This window comes from Pagrus pagrus, assembly GCF_965226575.1.
Source record: "Pagrus pagrus genome assembly, chromosome: 4".
Lineage (NCBI taxonomy): Eukaryota > Metazoa > Chordata > Actinopteri > Spariformes > Sparidae > Pagrus > Pagrus pagrus.
The window spans coordinates 24668386-24690598 of record NC_140188.1 but is presented as its reverse complement, the minus strand read 5'-3'; the positions used below and the strand labels follow the sequence as shown (position 1 = coordinate 24690598).

At 42.6% G+C, this 22213-nt stretch overlaps 2 protein-coding genes and 1 long non-coding RNA gene across 4 annotated transcripts; all 3 read left to right on the top strand.

Moving 5' to 3' along the window:
• The first annotated feature begins 1364 nt into the window (after positions 1-1364).
• LOC311255678 lies at positions 1365-2008 on the top strand. The gene is made up of 3 exons (XR_014622399.1): positions 1365-1423; positions 1603-1706; positions 1798-2008. It is a non-coding gene; the product is annotated as an uncharacterized lncRNA (long non-coding RNA).
• Positions 2009-2473: 465 nt separating this feature from the next.
• LOC311256202 (uncharacterized protein) lies at positions 2474-3282 on the top strand (the record flags this gene model as incomplete). The annotated part of the gene is made up of 4 exons (XM_084351051.1): positions 2474-2529; positions 2656-2723; positions 2859-3080; positions 3208-3282. Exons 1-4 carry the CDS (start codon positions 2526-2528, stop codon positions 3280-3282), a joined length of 369 nt encoding a protein of 122 aa, XP_084207177.1. The 5' UTR covers positions 2474-2525.
• A 70-nt stretch (positions 3283-3352) lies between these two features.
• On the top strand, positions 3353-12147 carry LOC311255954 (uncharacterized protein). Of its 2 annotated transcripts, XM_084350663.1 has the most exons (7): positions 3353-3478; positions 3572-3649; positions 3733-3855; positions 3947-4024; positions 4108-4191; positions 4409-4489; positions 11468-12147. In XM_084350663.1, the coding sequence occupies exons 1-7, from the start codon at positions 3380-3382 to the stop codon at positions 11498-11500; spliced, it is 576 nt and encodes a 191-aa protein (XP_084206789.1). In that variant the 5' UTR covers positions 3353-3379; the 3' UTR covers positions 11501-12147. The 2 variants fall into 2 exon arrangements, with proteins under 2 accessions (XP_084206789.1, XP_084206788.1); XM_084350662.1 differs by lacking the exon at positions 11468-12147 and having other exon boundaries at positions 4409-4574.
• Positions 12148-22213: the final 10066 nt, after the last annotated feature.

The window sequence follows — 22213 nt, the reverse complement described above, 5'->3', positions numbered from 1 at the left end:
CTAAAAGTCATGACTAAATACTTCTCCATCTCAAATCTGTGTATACTTGAATATATAATTTTGTTGGTATTAAGGTCACGCAGCTTCTCCCTTCTGTTTGTTTGAGTTGGAGTCACACACACACACACACAGGACATTTTCATGGTGTAAGTGGCAAAACTGGACGTGCTTGGTGTCATAATAAATTGAGAGTTTCTGAAGTTAACTCTCTCTGAAACTCTCAATTTATTATGACACCATAATTATGTAATGTTTGTTTGAGCCAGTGGTAAAAGTGGGGGTAACTAATATAAGTAACCCTTACCAACGTTAGGACTGAAATTTGTAAGGTAGATAACAGTGCATACAATGTCCGACATTAAACGCGCCGCGCCTAACCCTAACCCCTGCCACCCAGAGAGTGTGGTGGGAATTTGGGGTTTCAACTGGTACGTGGAAGTGCATTGGAAAGTGTGTGTTGCATTGAGAACACATACTTTGATGTATTTTTGCTACAGTAAATGTTGGCAGCTGTATACAGCTGCAGCAGGAATTTTTCCAAGTGTCTGTTATGCTATTAGCTTGTTGCTAACACTGACTGGTAACATTTGAGAGACACTTATCTTTTTATTGCAAATTGTCTTTGATAAGATTAAAGGGTTCCTGTGCTGTAGCTGAGAGTGACCATCCACTGGAATTCATCGCCCTCAACCTTCAGAGCAGAGCTTCAACCTTCAGTATCACCACATCACCCACACACACACAAAATCACCACATTCATTTTATATATAAGATATTATATAAGGTTGTCTTGAATTACATTTACTAACATTTGAGAAGCATTTCTAGTTTTTTCTTTGTCTTTAACTGTCAGCAGGATGCCCAGGAAGTCGAGGCGGTCTGTGGCGTTGGAGGAAGCTCGACCTGGAGGAGCCGAGTTCTCCCCCCCCCCCCCCAAGGTACTTACGGAGTAGATAAGCTTCTGTGTCGCAGTGACAACTGTCTGCATCAAAATGGCTGTAGAAATGTTACACCTATTGCTTTCTCCTTTAATGCTGAGTTCTGTATGTCTGCCATGTCTTTGATGTTAATGTTTCTTCAGACGGTTTCCCCCCCCTGCTGGAGAGGAGCCTTCCAGAGGGTCAAGGACCAAGAGGACCAGGGAGACCCACCCCCTCTGCTCCCGAGCTCCAGTTGGCAACGTATGCTCCCACCCCTCTCGCTCTCACACACACACACTAAGACATTGTCTGAGGTTTAATGTTTGTAATGTTTGTATTGCTTTAAAATGTTTTATTATATTTTGTTTTAGCTTGTTTGTCTATCTTATGCTTGTTGTTGTTATTATGATTTATTTCAATTTTTTTTATCTGTCATCAGGTGGTTGGCTCTTCACCCCCTGCCAAACCTTTCTGGAGCCCCGGTGATGCCGAAGTTCGTGCACGTAAGCATCCACCTGTTTTATCCCTAAATGAACAATACATTAATTCATCATCAATATTAAACTTTTTAAACTGGTTTTCCTGTACTTTTTTACTGGTGTAAACAAGTGCTTGTTAATTTCCTAGTAGGCTTTCCTTCATTAGTTTTACCTTTTTATCCGTTTTGTACTTTACTAAACAGGCCGCGGTACTGGTTACCGCCATCTGGTGCTGAGGTGGCCAACTTCCGAGCTCACTGGACGGAGCCACAAGTTGGTCATCCCACCGGAGTCCCCTGACAAGAAGGTGCTATTATTGTCCAGTTTATGAAGGAAGTAATTGATCTTGAGAGGGATTAATGATTTTCATGCTACAGAAATTTTCTTTGTTGTTGCAGTTTGTTCTGATTGTCGGGGACTCCCATCTCCGGTCCATCGTGGACAGCTTCGTCGTGATGCCAGAAGGGAAGTATTCTTTTGGTATCATGTCGACCCCTGGGGCCCTTGCCGCTCAGCTGCGGACTGAGGTCCTTCATGCTATTGTTCCTCAGACCCCTAATGCTGTTTGTGTTCTTGCCCCTAGCAACAACCTGACGGCGAGCAGGACCGTGGACGAGGCAGCCGCGGACTACGCCCAACTCCTCGCTGCTGTGAGGAACCGCTGGCCGAAGGTAAGCATTTATGTATTTTTTTTAGGCATAGACACCTTTTTTTTATTTAGACAAACTGCATTTTGGAAATGGGAAAGAGAAGGGGGTGTGACATGCAGCAAAGGGATTCGAACCAGGGTCCGCTGTGTATGTGGCATGAGCTCTAACCACTCGACTACCTTCGCGCCCATGGTAAGCTCTTATTTCATGTCTCCCTTGTCCTGTATTCTTAGTAGTTTAACAACAATAGAAGTACATTGACTACTCTAATAAGACTAATTGTATGAGCTTTTAAAAAATAATGTGTACTTGATGTGTGTGTGATTTTTGAATGAAACTGTCAATTGGTGTTTTCTAAAATTTTGTTCTCTACAGGTCTTTGTGCTTGACTCCCCCCACCCCCCCCCCCCCGCCTGACCGAGGATGAGGAGCACCAGCGGGCCCTCCGCCAAGAGTACCACCGCGTGGCAGCTCGTATGGGTATGTAAAACAATATCTTGTCAAGAAAAAGAAATATACTTAAAAATGTCTGTGATGAACATAAAGTCATGATACTACATGTGTGGATGTTGTAATGACTCACTTTTTTTCTTTTTTGCATTTTAGGTGTGAGGTACTTCTCTGCGGAGGAGTACTTCCCCTGTACGCGCTTGGAGCTGTGGAGCAGAGACGGCGTAAGTAGAATATCTATGTGTGATAAAAAAAAGTCTAATTGTCTATAATTTCTTGTGTGTTAATATGAAACAGTCAACACGAGCTACGTTTTTTAGAGTTGAACTTTGTCTGTAAATGGATTATCTTGTCTGCAGGTTCACCTAAGCGACCGTGAGGGGATGGGGATCCTCGCCGAGCTGCTGTGGACCTCCACGGAGCAGTTCCTGGAGACACCACCACCTCCTCATCCCCCGGTGTCTCCTACCCCTTCACAGCCGCTTAGGAAGGTTTCTCCTAAGCTGGTTGTGAAGGGAGAGGTACGTGCTCCTCTGTCTCCTGACCCCTTCCAGTGGAAGGTCGTTGGTCAGAGCCCCAAGGTTAGTACACTTTTTTTTAAAATTATATTATCATTTGTGTTTACATGTGTTTATATACATTATGGTGAATGGGTTCAAAGTCGTAACTAAAAACCTATTTAATCAAATATGTGTTGTGCTTTCCCAGTCGCAGGTTCCCGGTCAGGCCAGCGTGGCTCAGCAGCAGGTGACTAATTTTTCTCTTTTTTTCGCAACAAGTTAACTGGTTAGTATTTAAACAGACAAATATTCATGTGTCGTTGTGTTTTGTTTTTTTTCGTCTTTCACAGGAAAGGGAGTCCTTCCTCCCACTGAACCCAATGTGGTTCAGTAGCACGTCCCTTCGTGCTATGGAGCAAGTGTCTCCTTCTCGGCTGTCTGACGTGGTGGACGTCCCGTCTCCTCCAGCGCGCAATAAGGTAAATGGTCTGACATATTCTTCTCAGCTGTATTATAAAGTTTCTCCTTGTTCCCTACAGTTACTGGTGCTATGTTTTTATTTGACGGTGCAGGTGGCCTCCCCAGCGGCAGCCAGGCGTCGTAGGACCACGGAGAGACGCCCCCCTCGCAGCCAGTCTCCTGTGAACAACGTATGTTACACAACTGACACACAGTCAGTGTTTACTGTTGAAACGGTCTGAATTTTAATATATTTGTTCTCATCTGTCAACAGCTGGTTGGATCCCCTCCAGCCAGGCTGTCACAGAGACTGGAAGACGATGACCCCTCAAGTCCGTTTCCTTGGTCCAGGACCATGGACGGACCACCCCCCAGCACCCAAACTTCAGTGACCAACGTATGTTACTCTCTGACACAACAGACACAATCTCACATAGAACATACACTGAGACGTGTGAAGTTTAACATGTTTGTTCTCGTGTCAATAGCTGGTTGGAACCCCTCCAGTCAGGTTGTCCTGTAGTTTGGGTGATCCGGCGACCCCCTGCTGTTCACCGGTTGCAAAGGTAAATATTATTCCTATTGAATAAAGTTCATAATGTCATTAAAGTCTTCATTTTACTGAATTTTTGTTATAATTTGTTCTCAGGTGGCCAGGATGAAGACCCCTTCACCGGCTGGACCGTCCCAGACCCTTAAAGCTGCGGCCTGTCACTCTCCTCACCCAGCTAAGGTATTTACTCCACAACTGACACACACACACACACACACACAACGTTTACTGTAAAATCAGCTGTAACTACATTACACTGGTTCATTTAACATCTCTGATACCATTATCTTTCTCTGCAGTTCACAAATGTCAGTGAGTAATTGAAATACATTTGGAAAACTTGCTGCGTTGTGTTGCCTCGTGTCTAAATATTAACTGGTGTTATGACTTTTCACAGACCGTCTGGTCACCCTCATCGACCTGCTGGCCCTGGATCATCGACGACGGACTCTCCACCTCTCAGTCCCCTTCCAAAAAGGTAAGGACATTTACATTTGGGTTTATCGTGGGCTTAATAAAGTGTTTGTTTGAGGGGAAAGTATGGTTTACTTTCAACTGAAATGCCAAAACTATAAAGGAAATGAAGGAGAAAATTAAGTAATATATTTATACAATTATTGTTAATAATAATAAAAGTAATAATGGTAGTAATAAAATTATGAACAAAATAACTGAACAACTAGTTTGACACGATTTCATCAATTGCTTAAAGATAAACACAAGTAACGGAACAGAGGTTTTCTGAAAATTATTATTATCTTGGTCAGTTAAAGGAATAGTTCACTCTAAAACAAAATTCAGTCATTATCGACTCACCCACATGCTGGTGATAAGTACGGTGTAGTTTCTTATTCCTCAAAGTGCAGCTGGAGACTCGCGGGGGTACTCTCCGGCAACGATAATCCATATAACGAGCTTAAGTGGCGACAGGGAGAAAAAGTCCATAAAACTACACAAAAACATACAGTTTTTTTCGGAAATCTTACTTTACATGGTGCTGTGAGTTTCAAAGTTTCAAATCACCAGTGCAGCAGATCCCCCTTGTGTTTGTTTGTCACTCGGTGGCTCACAGCAGGAAGTAAATACCGGTGTGACTATCGCGAGTCTCATTCATTTTGTCCGGCGCCGCTTCCGTAGTGCAATCGGCTGCGAGGGAGACTCACGTGAACGCGGAGCGTGCCTCCGTGTAAACATAGCATAGTGACTGTTAAGGCTGTAAAAATGTACTAAATGACGTCGTTTCGAGTAAACTCTGGATGTCGCCACTTCAGGACACTTGGATTGCAGCGGACGAGCAGTATGGAGGAATATTACGGAGTTTTTGTGTAGTTTTATGGACTTTTTCTCCCGGTCGCCACTTAAGCTCGTTATATGGATTATCGTTGCCGGAGAGTACCAGCCGTCTCCAGCTGCACTTTGAGGAATAAGAAACTACACCGGACTTATCACCAGCATGTGGGTGAGTCGATAATGACTGAATTTTGTTTTAGAGTGAACTATTCCTTTAACATCTTGAAGTGTCAATCTGGTGAGTTTAAATTTCAGTCATGTCAAAAAACAAACAAAAAAAACAAAAACAAAACCCAAAACCAACCTTTTTGTGCCAATGACTCCCATGTAAGCGATATGTTTTAATACACTGCCATTGTAGTATAAATTTAAATATTTATCAATGTTTTCATGTGTAATAGGCGTGACACAAGTACTAGGGATGTATGAGAGTTAAAGGTTCTTTAAAGCCTCCTTCAAACTTTGGTCAAGATGACGAGGGGTGACAAAGGTTTATGATGTTCTCAAAACATTTACATTTGAAATATGGAATAATCTGTTGGTAATGTGGTCAAGTATGATTAGCATAATAATCATTTGTGTATGTGCAAGATTGTCAGCTTTTTTATATATACGTTCAATTGATCAGGAAAAATTGGTGGAAATGATTTTGTATAATTGGATAGTTGATATTAATTTAATTAAAGCTGCAGTAGGAAAAATGTTTTTAGTCACATTTCCTTAAACTGTCACTATGCTATGACTGCAGTATACGAAACGGTTAATTACTACAACTAATATTAATATTAACTAGGCTTATGATTATGCTAATAAGTAATCCTTTATGATAATGATTATAATTTATCTTATATTTCAGGTTCCAGTTAGTTCTACTGTTAGGGCCAGTCATAGTCAGAGTGACATGAGGTACAGGAAGTTCTCCAGGAACCACCAGTGTACCTGCATGTCCCTGACTTTTCTGGCGTATCAAAACGGGGGCTGTTAGTTCAACACTGCTGCCCTCGATAGAGTGCTGGCAAAGGGAGATTCACTTTATGTAGGTGCAAAATGACAGCTGATCCGGAAAAAAACATTCCGCAGTGACCATCTCACTGTGGAAGAACTGCCCAAACAAGTCCTGACTGACACAGAGGTGTGTAACGTCCACATGCCTGAAATCAGGTGTGGACTTGTGAAAGCCAGTGAAGGCCAGAATTGGTATCTGCCCCTAGCCACACAGTTAGAGTGTCTGTCAGGTGAAGTTAATCTGGCTTTAATCATAGTTAGTCCAGAGTGCATTGCAGTTTTCCGTGACCAATCAGGCAGGTACGGTGTGTTTGATTCACACTCAAGAAACGCGGTGGGCTTACCTTACCCCCACGGAACTGCAATTATGAAGACCTTCTCGGAAATCAGTGACTTGGCTGACCACCTGCACAAACTCTTTGCAAATCGAGGACCTTCTGCCGGTTACGAGTTTGTACCGGTGTCATTCGAAGCCATTGGTTCCAGAGAACGCCCTCAGGCATCGCCTGCACCCAATGTATCCAGGACAGCTCTCCCACCAGCAACAGAGCATGTCCTTAAGACAGCTCCTGCACTACCAGGAAAAGAACATTTCACAAAGTTGTCAAAGCAACGGCGAAGAAAAGTGATGTGGAAAGCCAGCAAAAAACAACACACATTACTGTCTGGTGAAGAAAAAAGGAAAAAGTACAACAGCAAACTCCAAGCACAAAGGAGAGGATATGCCCAAGACAGTCTCAATCGGAAACGGCGATCCTTAAAATCTTACCATGAAAACCCAAAAGTTAAAGACAAGAAGAAGGAAGAAGTTGTCAGAAGATACAGGGAAGATCCTACTTTCAGGAGACGACAGAAGACTTGCGTCACGAAGAAATACAAAGAAGATGCCACATTCCGCACCAGACAAAAGAAGTACATTAGAGATCGATACAAGTCGGATACAACGTTTCGGAGCAGACACAAATTTGGCATGTCTCAGAGATACAACACAGATAAAAGTTATAGCCAAAAGCAAAAGCAAAGGCAAAATCAAAATTTCAATATTAGATATCACAATGATCCGGAATTTAGACGTCGTTTTAATCAACGTAGCAACCAGCAGAGAGAAACCAAATTGGCCACAAATGCTGCCTTTAGTGCATTTTACAAGATGCAGAAAGCGCTTAGAATCAAGAGAAAATACAGACAAATTGTGCACCACCACCCCCAGCCCCTGATTGATCCGGTGATGGCAGTAGCCATAGCTGTCTTTCGCGAGTCCATTAGCCATGGACCTACATACATTGGTACTGTGTGTCACAGAGCCATGTTTCCTAATCAGGTCAAACAATGCAAAAGACAAAAATATAGTGAGCGCGCAAAAGTGGCGGCAGCATGTTTCACGAGAAAATATGTTCACTTTTGTGACCGCGAGTGCTCTACCCCTTGCTCTGTGCCACAAGAGAGACTGCATGAGTGGATATGCGACACCTGTGACGGCTACCTTTGCAGAGGATGCATACCACCCATGGCAGTCGTAAACAATTTGGAGTTAGCGCCCATCCCCGCAGAATTGGCTGCACTTAATATGCTCGAGAGGCAGCTGATTGCAAAAATCCTTCCGTTTGCCAAAATTGTTGCTCTGCCAAAAGGCCAACAGAGAGCAGTCCATGGAGCTGTTGTGTGCGTTCCATCAGAGGTGCAAGCGATCGTCAACAGTCTCCCAAGGCCCAGAGCAGAAGCACAGCTGCTTCAAGTTAAATTGAAAAGACACGTTAAATACAAAGGTTACCAGCACTTCTACACCGTTAGTATGAAGAATGTGCTAGCTGGCCTCGCGAAACTGAGAGAGAAGCATTCGGAATATAAAGACGTGTTTATCGATGAGACTGCCACTTTTGACGGTCTGCTCGAAGATTTGGAGGCCATCCCAGAAGAGGAGCTCATACCAGAGGAAGGTTTGGATGTAGATTTGGAGTACTTTTTTAAAAGCCAAAATGAATCAGGACAATTGGAGGCAGCTGAGGAAGAACAGGAGGAACTGAGACCGGAGCCCATCATCCCAGAAGAGGATAGGGATGTAGACTTGGAAGATATTTTTGCCAGCCAAAATGAACTGGGACATTTAGAGGCCGCTGAGGAAGAAGAGGAGGAGCTGAGACCAGGCCTCTCCCTGGACACTTGCATGTAGCCCCCGGACATTGCACAGGAAATCCTTTCGTATGGCGACGGAGTATTTAGTGTTGCACCCGCTCAAGGCAACAAACCGGTTGGTTTTTTCACCACACCTAAGTTAGAGGCCATGGCTTTTCCTGTACAAAGAGAACACATTAGATGAAGATAGAACCGTCTCCCTGTTCCCTAGTCTTTACTTTAATTGTAGGCTTTTTACTGCAGATACGCGTTTTGCAAGTGACCAGAGTTACCTTTTCTTTGCGCAGTTTGTTACAGAGACTCACCTCGCGACGAACAGTATGTCTATACAAATGCGCAAAGGAAAGTCGAAAACCAGAGACGGCCGTAGAATTACCAATCGCATGCTCCAGGATAAGGACGAGGTAGAACGGCTCATTATGAGCCAAGATGCGACCGGGTTCATGCAACCTCTTAGAGGCACTCCAGCCTATTGGAATAAAACCCTCAAAGATGTGCACGCGATGGTTCATCAAATTGGAAAACCAACATTTTTTTGCCACGTTCTCTGCTGCCGAGATGAGATGGCCTGAGTTCATAGAGGCCATCAAAGCTCAGCAGGGTGAACAACAACAACCGTTTTCAGATTTAGATTGGAAAACAAAATGCGACATTCTGAGAAGTAACCCCGTTACAGTAATGCGCATGTTTGAAAACAGAGTCGAAGCTCTCATGACAAACCTCATCCTCTCTCTCGCACAACCGCTCGGTGAAGTAGACGATTATTTTTATCGTGTTGAGTTCCAAGCCAGGGGAAGCCCACACATCCACATGCTGATTTGGATAAAAGATTTGCCTAAATTCAAAGACGCCTCCGATAGAGAAATCATGGAATTCATAGATCGATACATTAGTTGCAAAATGCCCGACCCTGACACAGATCTGGAACTCCACAAAATAGTGTCAGAGGTTCAGGTGCACAGCAGGAAACATTCAAAGTCCTGTAAGAAGGGAAATGTAGCCTGCAGGTTCGGCTTTCCAAAACTACCGATGGATAAAACATTCATCACCAGGCCCCCCACTATTAACTACCACCAAAAAGAAGATCAAGATGATGCAGACTTCGAAGCGCAAATAGCGGAGCAGAAAAAGGCCCTCGCAGACGAGCAAAAATTGGCTAAGCAAACGCTCCAACCACTTAGAGATCTGCTTATGGATCCAGGCGCTTCCTTCAGCAGTTTGACAGACTGGCTTTGCCGGTGCAACTTAACTCACGACGAATACGTCACCGCCGCGGAGTGCCTGGCAAACAGCCATGTCGTGATGCTGAGGCGCCATCCAAATGATTGTTGGGTTAATGCCTACAATCCTGATTTGCTTAGGGCGTGGAAGGCAAACATGGACATCCAGTATGTCATAGACGACTACAGCTGCATCATGTATATGATGTCGTATGTAACCAAACCGGAGCACGAGATGATGGAATTCCTTAAGAACGTCATCAAAGATGTAAAGCAATCTGATGTTAACAAGCGCGACGAAATGAAACAAATTATGCAGGCCTACTCTAAACACAGAGAGGTCAGCACTCAAGAGGCTGTAGCCCGTACCTGCAGCTTACGACTCAAGAAGTGCTCCTGATCCGTGGCGTTTATTCAGACCGACGAGGATGGTCTGAGAATGAGTCACCCCATGGGTAGACTGGAACAAATGGAAACCGCAATCAGAGGACGTATGGATGTCGGGGTTGCCTGAAAAATACATTAGCAGACCTCACAATCAAGAGTTTGAAGGTATATGTCTGGCCGAGTTCGTGTCGGAGTACAGGGTACTCTACAGCCGTCAAACGGAAAGCCCAAATGCCATTTTACTATTAAACGATAAAGGATATATTCAAAAGAGAACTGTAGGAAAACCAGCAATCATTAGATTTACTCGCTTCTCTGAGGAAAAAACTCCAGCGTCCAGTTGAAGTTTTATAGAAGATTGCTGAAACTTTATCTGCCACATCGATCCGGCGCTGATCTGACAGATAACGCGTACCCCACTTACGAACAGTTTTAGAAGTGTGGCGAGAAGTGGAGTATGACCGTAGAGCAAATTGTGGGGCGCAACAAAAAATGTTATGAGGGCCAAGGAAAAAAAATGGATGCTGCGTTTGAACGGCTTGAGGTGTGCGGTCCTCTCGTGAATGCGTGGAACTCTTTTGCGCCCAAAATTGAAGTGGACCGACTGGAGTGCCTGGCTGAATGTGAACCTCGTGATCAGGAACAAAACGGTGAAGATGTCCCAGAATTCGGCACTAGGAAGGATAAGGGGAGCTCTATGCCTAGAATAGATGCTCCAGAGTTGAGTCCAGATTTTGTTAGGAAAATGTACCAAAGTCTTGAAACTCAGGCTTACGTTTTCTATAGTGTTTGACAGTGGTGCTTTGAACTAGTCTGGGCCACAATCCAGAACCATTTTATTACTTCCTATCGGGAGGGGCTGGATGTGGCAAATCACATATAATTAAGTGCATTCACCATGAGGCAACAAGAATTCTGCGTGAGCTCCCGAGATTTCGGGACTACGCAGACATGTTCCAACCCGCAGTGCTGCTGACCGCATTCACAAGTACAGCAGCATTTAACATATCAGGCAACACGTTGCACTCCATTCTCAAATTACCAAGGTCCTTGAAGCCACCTTATCAAGGTCTTGGAAATGCACTCGACAAAGTCAGAGCAACGCTGGTGAACGCTGAGATTCTCATCATCGATGAGATATCCATGGTCTCTAAAGAGCTATTTGCCTACGTGCATTGGCGATTTCAGCAGATCAGGGGTAATCGGAAGCCATTTGGAGGCATGTCTGTCCTTGCTGTAGGTGACTTTTATCATCTGCCGCCCCTTGGTAAAGCCAAGCCACTGTGTGTGTACGAGGAGACCGAGTTTGATCTCTGGAAGGATAACTTCAAAATGGTCACCCTGACAGAGATCATGCGACAGCATTTATTTTATTTATGCAGTCTTTTTTAAACCTAACAAAATATTACCTTTTATTGCAGAGTATCCAGAGGACCAGAGTAGAGAGCTTATGAGACCCTTGGAGAGGCAGATGTCTGAAAACTGCCACCATAATCCCTGTACCCAAAACCTCAGCCATCACAAGCCTGAATGATTACCCTCACATCCGTGATTATGAAAATGCTTCGAGAGACTACTGAACCACCAATCACAGCCCTTGCTGTCTCCGTTTCCCCTCAACGGAGTGACGGACATTTAAAAATTATTTTATGCGCCCGGAGAGTACGGAGAGGGTCTCCGACAGGCTCTCTGGCGACGGAGAGGGCTCTCCGTGTCCGTGTACAGCACTTTCCGCAGTAGTATAAATTGAGCTTTAGTCCAGCAGGACACCTCGCACCCCGGACACTCCCTGTTCCCCATCCTCCCCTCAGGCAATAACTATGTGCAATAACTGCTGTGTTTTTATCTGTTTTTAATCATTTATTACTGAGTAATCTATCTATCTATCTATCTATCTATCTATCTATGTGTAAGGAGTGTCGCTCACCTCAGGAGGAGTGAACTGATTCAGTTTTGTATTTAAACACTGTCTTTTAATTAGAAGAGATGGTTAATCTTTGTACAGTACCCACATGAAACATGTAGTAGCTCATACTGGTCCCAGAAAATGAAGTCATTATAAATCACTGTGGTATTGTATTTGTTGTTTGTATTCATCAACGAAGGTACACACATTTTGTCAGTAAAAAATGCAACAATTCATGAAATGAAGTTATTTTTACTGGTGTATTTGTATCCTCTCTTGCCATATAAGCTTATTAAAATGCAAAGTGTCTTAAAGAAGTGGAGGGAGTTATAAAATACCCACTAAAGAAAATGGTGTGTTGTAGGATGTGTAGATTGAGAAAATGTCACAACAATGCAGTTAACAAACACATCAGAGTCAGGTTCTGAGTTCCAACTTCACATTTAATTACTGAACACAATGTGTCACAACAATATAACTTAATACATTTATAAGAACAACAACATTTTTATAAAGTGCCTCTAATTACTAGCCACAGCCACTGTACTCTCCTGAGATATTGGTGCCCTGCACTTAGGGCAGACATCATCCCTGGCCATGAGCAGTGCCTCTCCAAGGGTCTCATAAGCTCTCTACTCTGGTCCTCTGCAATAAAAGGTAATATTTTGTTAGGTTTAAAAACAGATGTCTTACATAAAGACTGCATAAATAAAATATATGGCCAAGGTTCATCTTTCCTCTTTATTTTGATGGTGGCAACTGTACATCCAGAGATGAACAGTGTATTAATTGTAGCTTTAGTTTTTACTCACTAATTATAGGGATACATGACATTAATTATATTATTTAGAATATTTCTTTACTTTGCAGTCTGTCTGCATGCACAAACACTGCTGGTAACATACATTTGTGAACAAAACGCTTCAAAACGGCCAACTTTTACTTTGAAGGCTGTTTCCGACACTCGACTTCCTTTTTCAATGTTTATTGTACAAGTTGGAAAAAGGAACAAGCTGCATTACACGTCTTACGACAATGGAATAGGAAATACCTCCAAAATGGGATGTTTCATTATACAACGGTTACTTCCGTTGTGGGTCACTTCTGTTGTAGTTCACTTCCATTGTGGCTTTTGTGTTTGTGTTGTGGCTTTTGTGTTTGTGTTGTGGCTTTTCTATTTGGCCTGACACCTCTGGGCCACCGTAGTATTCTAACCTCCATGATTTTATAAAATTGACTTTCTGAGGCTGACACCCTCATCTGTAATATGTAATTAACATCTCCTAATACTATAGAGTGCAGTGTTCACAGTCACTGAAGTTACTTTATAATAAAACACTTTGCATTTATGATCTCTGTAATACATAAATCTCAATGCTCAAGTGACTGATGTTGTGCAGAATGACCTCTGACCTTATTGGAGCGTCTGCAGCAGAAAGCTGAACTCCACCAGCAGCTCAGCATCACTTTATCTCCTCTGCACTACTGAGGCTGCTGATTCATCAGTATTAATATGTTGGAGCACTGACCAATATTATGGAGAGGAACCTTTTATGGCTAGATTCCACCAAATGCGTGTCCAGTCCGGCTCCGCTCTGTCATGGCAGCAGAGCTGATAGGTTTCACTCTAGTCTATGTGTTAACTTCCACCAGGTCCGCTGTGTTGCGTATCTGCTCCGTCCCAGCTCCGGGAGTCCGGAGCCCTCCGGAGCAGATACGTAGGACTTCTATTTCTTGGGAACACTTTGTGTTGTTGTGTTTATAACACATAACTATGACTGTGGTCACGCGCGATATGTACGGACCGGGGGGGGCGCGCACACACACACACACACACAGGAGGCAGGATTGGGGGAAACAAAAGGCGAGCTTTTAATAAACAAAGCCGAACTACAAAAAAATGGGGAATACAGATTAAGAACAATGCGTCACAAGGACAAAAACAAAGTAGCAACTAAAGGCTAAAACAAAGTGCAAACAAAAGCAAAGTACAAATCAAAAGAAAAACCAGACATAAAAACTACAAACATACCAAAACGGGAGACATGAGGAGTCACTGGAGAAAACACTGAGGACGAAGCTGGTGGAGAACACAGGGTGACATCACGGGGAAACACGGACGAACATAGAGGAAGACAGACCAAGATGGACACAGGCTAACACACGCTAAGACGGAGAACGTCGGGAACGGGAAATCATGGAACATCACGGAGGGGAAACGAAACAAACTGACCAAGACATGATGGAGGACAAAGATTAAATACCGACAACACTAATGAGAGGATCATGAGCGAAGCTTTTTTTCAAAAAAATATACTGATGACCACTGTGCTCTTGTTGACCAAAGTCCCACTGGGACAAGCTTCCTCCAGGCAGTACTGTCCGTCTCGGCACTGTTAACGCCTGTGGGGCCAGTGTCCCTCATCCAACCCCGGACATGAGGCGTTGTAGCCCTGTGCTGACAGTAGGGCTGGAACAGCTGCTGTTTCTGCTTTTTCTTCTGTTCCTGGTCATCTGCCTCGATCATCTTGGCTAGTTTCCAGGACAGCAGTGCACTAGCAATGAAGAGGGGTGTGAGGGCCAGTATGACAGTGGTGAGGAAACCGTAGCGGTCTTTGGCAGCCCACACCACCACATACTCCGCCCATGCCCGAACGTCAATCATCCTGTTCAGCGACGATGAGGCTTAGTCAAACCTGAGAAAGGATACCAGGAGAGGGATCAGTGAATATCCAGCGCAGTGGGATATGAAGAAGAAAAGAACAACTATAACAACAGTCAAATAGACAGAAGTCCCCTCTAACAATAATGATATTAGGAGTGGGTGCGTAGGTGTCAAAGATACACATTTCTACTTCCGCAGTGTATGCAGTTTCATAACCAACCTGTCAATAATAAAGTCATATAATACAATTTCATAACCAACCTGTCAATAATAAAGTCATATAATACATTTATGGTACACCTGTTGTTCCTGAGAAGCTGTTCATGCAGATGTGAGGTTGCTCTTTTATACTGTATATAATACATGTGTGTTTTGGACTGCTGGTTGGAGAAGCAAGTTGACAGAAGGTACATGAGGTTCTTCCACATATTTATTATTCTGAACTTGAACCATTACACAATCTTTCTGGATATGAGAAAATACCAGTGTTTTCACAAGGTTTGTAGAAGGCTTAGGTGCCCGTATCTGTCAGCAATTTTGATGTCCTCATCTGAGAAAATGTCAAGTTTTTAAATAAAATGTGATTTCAAATCATTTAACACCATTACTATTACCATATCTATGTACAAAAACTATAATTTAATAAATAATAAACAATATTCATTAACACTCACATTGATGCATATTGATATTGATGCACGAAGAAGCAAGTTGATAAAGGTACGTGAGGTTCTTCCACATATTCATTAGTCCTAGCCTTGAAACATTTACATAACCTTTCTGGATAATTAGCAAATAACCGTGTTTTCCCTTTGTTTGTGGAAGGTTTAGGTGCCAGTATTTGGCTGGGATTTTAGCCTCCTTGCCAGCGAAATTTTTTGCCACTTTAAAGTAAAATGTGTTTGAGTTCAAATCTTTTTAGACCATTATTATTAATATAGTATTATGTGTACAGAAGTTGGAATAGCTGGAGCAGATAATAGATAATCAACACTCAAAAAGCTTAATGATATAACTTGCCAAAGAAGTCCATTGGTGAGTGACTAAAACCATTAGATCTGTCTTTTAGATGGTTTTGAGTCTGTCCATGTTCGTTTTACATTCACTTCAGGCGGTGACCAAATTGGTTTGGGTGTTGCACATGAGTCTTGTAATAGTAGGAAAATCCCTGAGTACTCAATGAGGTACTTTCTCATATTGATGCACATTGTTGCCTTTCATAACACTCTCTCGATAATGGCCTACGGAGAGTTGGACCACGAAGGTCCCGAAGGCGTGTAAGTGCAAAAATGTTTATTCAAACGAAAAACCTCCACAAGCAAAAACAACAAGCGTCCGGCACGGCAGGTGGGGAAACTCAAGCGGCAAGGAAACACTCAGGCACGGGGCAAAAACATGTCAACACTTACTGGCCCAACACAAGGCAGCATACGTAAAATTATCAAAGCGAACACGGTCAGCTCTACCGACAAGACAGAATTATCTGGCAGGGGAGTAGGGTGAAGACCAGAGGCTTTACGGAGGGAGTGATGAGTAAATGGCTGCAAGTGTGCCTCGTCAGCCCCGCCTGCCAAGCCCTGCTGAGGGGGAAGAACAAAGATGCGGGGGAAACAGAGACAGGGCAAAAACACACAAGACACAGAACCCTCACAGTCTCTTTCACTTCCCTCGATTCCTACGGAGGTGAAAATGACACAAAAATAAATCTTAAAAGAAATAATCAAATAATATATAATTGCAACATCGCCCTGAATGGCCTAATTTACTCCTAGAGATACTAATTATAATAATAGATTATCTTTTCAGGGAGAAACTATTAAACATGAGCCTTTTAGTTTTGTAGGTGAAACTCTGAAGGAACAAGTGAGGCAGAAGCTGCCTCCCTCACTCTAGGGTATCGCCCTACACAAACTGGCAGCGGAGGACGACCCCTAGAGCTTCCTGGAGATGTCCGAATCAGCGGCAGTGGTGTGCGGCTGAATGAAGACATGAAGAGACTGCTATCCAGATGGCATGCCATTGTGATTGGGGTTCTGATGATGCTTCTCTGTGTTGTGACCAGCTACCTCTTCATTCAAGAGCTTCAAATAAACAACAGCCACCTGAAGCCACTCCTGAACAGCATGGCAGCATTTAGCTACGTGTGGGACGTGTTAGATTTTAGAGAATTTGATGTCGAGTAAATTTACAATCTTTTTCCCCTCTCATAGGTCGCAACGTCACAATGGACAACTTCTTCAAACAGTGTCCCTCTGGCTGAGAAACTCCTCAAGAAGAACCTGACCGTTGTTGTATATGTAATCAAATTACAAAAAATGTGTAAAAGTACAGAGCCAATATTAATTTAATAGTACTATTAACAGTATTTTTGGCATTTCTATCTGTTATTCTTTTGGAAATATTCAACTTCTTCTGCAAAATTGTTTCCATTCATTCTTATGGGGAATTTTTCAAATTTCGTCCTGCTGCTACTTCATCATACGTTCAGCTAGAGAAACCATTCGGTTAGCAAATGGTTCAGCTCTTTAAGCTCTTTCAGCAGCCTTGTACTTTTCAACTTTCTCGTTGCTTTTTATTCGTTGTGTATATTTTGAGGACAGCAAAATAATCACAGAACACAAAATAAGGTAAGCTGCGTTGCGTATCTGCTCCGTTGCAGCTCCGGCAGTCCAGAGCCTTCCGGAGCACAGCACAACAATTCAGCTGAATTCAGCACAAAGCAGACAGGAAGCCAGACACCGAAACAACAACATGACATCAACTGATTTTCATAATAAAACACTCCATGTTGACAGCAGCACAACAATTAAAAATAAGAGACAAATCCAAGCCACTTCATCTAATCCTTGGGTTGGGAACACTTGTTGTTGTGTTAATCACACGTACTGCAGTTGCACGCGTTTTCGTTATTAGTGCAGGAAGTCCTCGGTCTCTTAACTCCAGCTGTCTGGCAGTGCTGCGACGTGCTGCACTCAAAACGCAGCCGGTGGGGGTTGACAGACGAGGGAGCACGGAGCAAAACTGTAGTGAAGCTGTTCCGCATGTACGTGACGGATGATGTCTGTAGGTCAAACTGTGAAGGAGGAGAAGAGGCTGAAAGTCAGCTGGGTTTGAAGAGGATTTGAAGCTATCAGCTCCGCTGCTGTGACGGAGCCGGACCGGACACATATCTGTAAGTCATTACGTAATGGGACTTCCGTAAGACACGGACGTCCCATTAAACTGAGAGGAAATATCTGCATGCAGGCAAACGCATCCATTTTTCTTAACTGCTCCACAAGACGCATTTTTGACCACACACACACAAAAATTTGTGCTCACAAGACTCTCATAGTTTGTACCATATCATTATTTGAGTGATAGCAGTTACTGTTTTGGAGGGAGAAGCGTGATAATGTGAGGTGAGCCTCAGCTAAAATCACTATTAAATAAACTCTGACAGTCCGTTACCACGACCACCCTGGTTATTACCATCACAGACAGAGAGACAGATTTATCAATGAGTCAGTTCAATAAACACAGTGATACACACACACACACACACAAATTCAGTCAAATATGTGTGTGTAAGTGTACACACATGACCACACACATAGATTTCCATGCTCTCTGAGGTGTATGGTTTTCTCATGCATTAATCAACAGCAGTTTTGACACTTGGCTCCTGAATGAGGAGAGAGAGCTGTTTTAACTGAGCCACGCTGTTGGTGCTCTCCTTCCACAACCACTGCCAGCGCTGCCCGGGGTGACTTTATCAATTAGGCCTCTCTGGAAGAAAGCAGCATCCTCCCTCCTCCCTTCTATCCTCAATTTCACTCCTCCCCCTTTTCGTCTCTTTCTTCTGATTTATTCTCTCTCTGGGCGCCTCCCTATCTGACTTCTGTCCCTCCCTTTTTCTTGCACTTTTCTCTTCCTTGTCCTTGACCGTTACCGCCCAAACTTTTTTCTGCACACCACTCCCTCCCCCCTCCCCCCTCCATCATCCTCTTTCCATTACTTTGCTCTTTTTTCTCTATAAACACTGAGATCACAAATGCTGAGCATCTCCTGTCTATGATTAATCGTCAGGGCTCCAAAGTCTTTTTTAATGAACATGGCATCTTAAACAAACAGCAACAGGAAAAATGTTAAAAACTAAAAGTCAGATTAACAATGTAAAACTTGTTTTCTTTCAAGTAAAACAATGTTTGGTGAAATGAATTTATTTTTCACACATATTATCTGTATTTTTATTATTTGCTTTGTTATTGGCAAAAACATGCAATATAAAAAAAAACAACAACAGGATATAAGTTGATGTTTATAAGAGGGATAAACTTTCTAGAAGTTTTACATTTACCTGTAAAGATGATCAAATGGCTTTCTTTAAGGGTTTTTCCTTTTTTTAAATGTTATCACAGACACAATCTCATCTTGACAGTGTTCCTGAGCTCCTGCATGTAAATGTTTGCAGCAGATAACTTACTAAACGTCTACATTTTGCACATTGAGACAATAATAAAGTGTTATTTTTTTCGAATCTTTATTTAAACAGCTACTGCAGTCGACATTTTTCTTGTAATTTAAATGTTATTGTGGGCTAATAAAAGTGATAGTGCAGCACTCATCTATTACAGGTTACATAACTGTGGGCAGTGTGAGCGTGTTTAGTTTAGTTTAGTTTCCTGTCGGTCAGGCTGGTGTTGGTCCGGTTGAGCTGTGCGTCAGGGCAGCTCGGGGCTAGAGAAATGAGCAGGAGGGAACAAGATGTTGGATGGTAAATCCAGTGAAATGGTCAGCTCATTTACATTACAGCTTTACATTTAGCCAGGAGACATGAAAAAGAGTGCAGGACTGTGTGCTACACTCGGCAAGATTGCCGGAGCACGACGCAGCAATTCAACCGAATTCGGCACAGAGCAGACAGTGAGTCAGACACGAAACAACAACATGACATCCGGTTAATTTTCAAAATGAAACACTGTGTTGATGCCAGCACAAAAACCTCAAAAATGATACAAATACACGCTCTTCTTCTTATCCTTTGGTTTATTATTTAATTATCGCAGGAGCTCTCAGTCTCGTAACTCCTGCTGTCCGGCGGTACTGCGCCGTGACTTAAAATGTAGCTGGTGGGGTTTCTGGATGATGGACGACGGAGCAAAACCGTACCGGAGACGGAACGCAGTGGACATGCATCCAGTGGAGTCTTTGGAGTTTTCTTTTCATTCATTCAAGCCAGAAACTCCATCTAAATATTTAAATGTTCTCAATCATTGTTCCATTGAACTTGTCAGTCCCATTCAGAGTATTTGACTCATTATCACTGTAACATCTCTTCATACTCCATCAGCTGCTTTTCAACACAAATTCAAGCCAACATTGCAGTTTGGCTCACAGCTCTATTTGTAATGCTTCATTCTCACCTAACTATTAGGAAGCTTCACTCTCTTCAGACGAGACTTCTAATAAATTAAAGCCACCAATTCAGTTTGGCCTTAGCTTTTCAACAAACCCTACATTATTTCACAGTTTTTCAATATTCTGGACATTAATTCAAAGTTTTCACAGCCAGCAATGTGCATTTGGCGTCAGCTTCTCAACAAGGAGCATTCACAATCGCAAGTTCTTCAAAACTTGCCTTCTCTGGTTAGTGTGAATGCTGCAAGCAAATTTTGAGCTGAAATGTTTTTTAAGCTTTTTAAGGACATGATGGGTTTTTATTTTGGGCTTTTCTATCTTTTATACTCTTGGAAACATTTAGCTTTTTCTGGAAAAAAAAGATTTTCCCTTTTATCCTTATGGGGAATTTTTCAAATTTTATTCTGCTACTACTTCATCGTAGTATACATTCAGCTAGAGAAACCATTCAACTATCAAAATGTTGAGCTTTTTAGAGAGAGGTCTGTCTGCGGTCTGCAAGAGAGGGGCTTAACCTGTAGAGTGGGCCGAACGTGTAGGGGGCGTGGCGTGTAGTAAAACTGGAGAGTATGCAAATATTGCGGCACATGTGCAAACACATGAAAAGGCAGCCGTTTGACATGGAGGTATGTTTTAATTTCAAATCTAGAGAAGTCCATGCAGGTGTTGTGAAATGTTGTACATTTGTTCTGTATTTAAGGTAAGGAGTTTCTACTAATGTGTGCACCAATGTTGTAATAGTGAACATCATATAAGACATCATATAAGGAGCCTTCGATTGGGACAGCCTTTGCACAGCGTACAAGCCTTGTACTTTAAGCTTTTTTTCAGCCTTCTGAGCTTTCAGCTTTAAAAATAAATAAATAAAAATTACAATGGAATTGAATGGGAAAATCTTCAAATCCTCTTCAAAACTCATCGACTTTCAACCTCTTCTCGTCCCTCATACTTTGAGCTACAGACACCATTCCAACTTTCTCCAAGTTACAAGACTTTGAACTATTGGGCATGTATTCAGCTTTTTAAATTCTTTTACGGTTTTGAAATCATCACAATTTTAGTTTGAAGGATTTTTAGCTCGTCTTCTGGGTTTATAATGGGTGTGTATTGCGTGAGCTAGAGTGCGTGACATCATCGCTAGAGTGGAGAGCAGCTGGTAAAACTGGAGAAAAAATTATCTTCAGCTCGATTTGGATCCCACGTCTTTTACTTCACATGGACAACATATACATAGAAATGTAGAAAATCTTGTTGGCTTCCAGCTGATGGTCGTATTTTAAATGTAGGACTTAAACTTTTGGCTGTAGAAGCCCTAGAGCGACAAGCACTCCAGCAACTACCCCATAAGCCGCAATGTTAATTTTGAGCCTAAATTTCTGGAGGAGAGCAGACGGTACCTGTTTTGTCTCTCGCTCTAGCTCCCTCATTTTTCAATCTACAGAAATAAAAAACACATCACAGCGTTCAGCAATATCTCCCGTTACTCACTGTATACATATTTTGGCAATAACCATTACACTTATTTCTAGACTTGCAGGGGTTTTGGAGGTGTTTTCCCATTCATTCTTATGGGGACATTTTCAACTTTGGTTCTGCTACTGCTCCAGCATATGTTCAGCTATAGAAACTGTTCAGCCATCAAACTGTTCAGCTTTTTAAGCCCATTCAGCCTTGTGCTTTTCAGCTTGTCTGCCTTTTCAGCTTTTGAAATATTCAGCTTTTTCTGCTAAGTTCATTCTCATGGGAACATTTTCAACTTTGGTTCTGCTACTGCTTCAGCATCCTTCAGCTAGTAGTTCTACTACTAAGGTTGCGTCCGAAAATCCATGCTATACACTACATACGCAATATTTGTACTACCGTTCAACATACTTTTGAGCGAATAACAGTAGTATGCATCTTTTCCGACGCACTGCTTAGCACGGAAGTGATGCACTTCCTGAGAGCCTCTTGCCGGTTGGATTGGAGAAGTGTAACTGTGGTAACCCGTGCCAACCTCACCTCTACCGGCAATCTGCAATAATACTCTTTTAATACATCTAATAATACATCCTTGATATGCATCCAATAAGAAGCCACACAATAATAAATGCGAACTGCAGGCGAACTCGTTCTGTAACTCGCAGGCATCTTCATTGCCAGATAATCATCAAATTTCTGGAAAAGGTAAGCAACTAACGTTAACATTACTCCAAC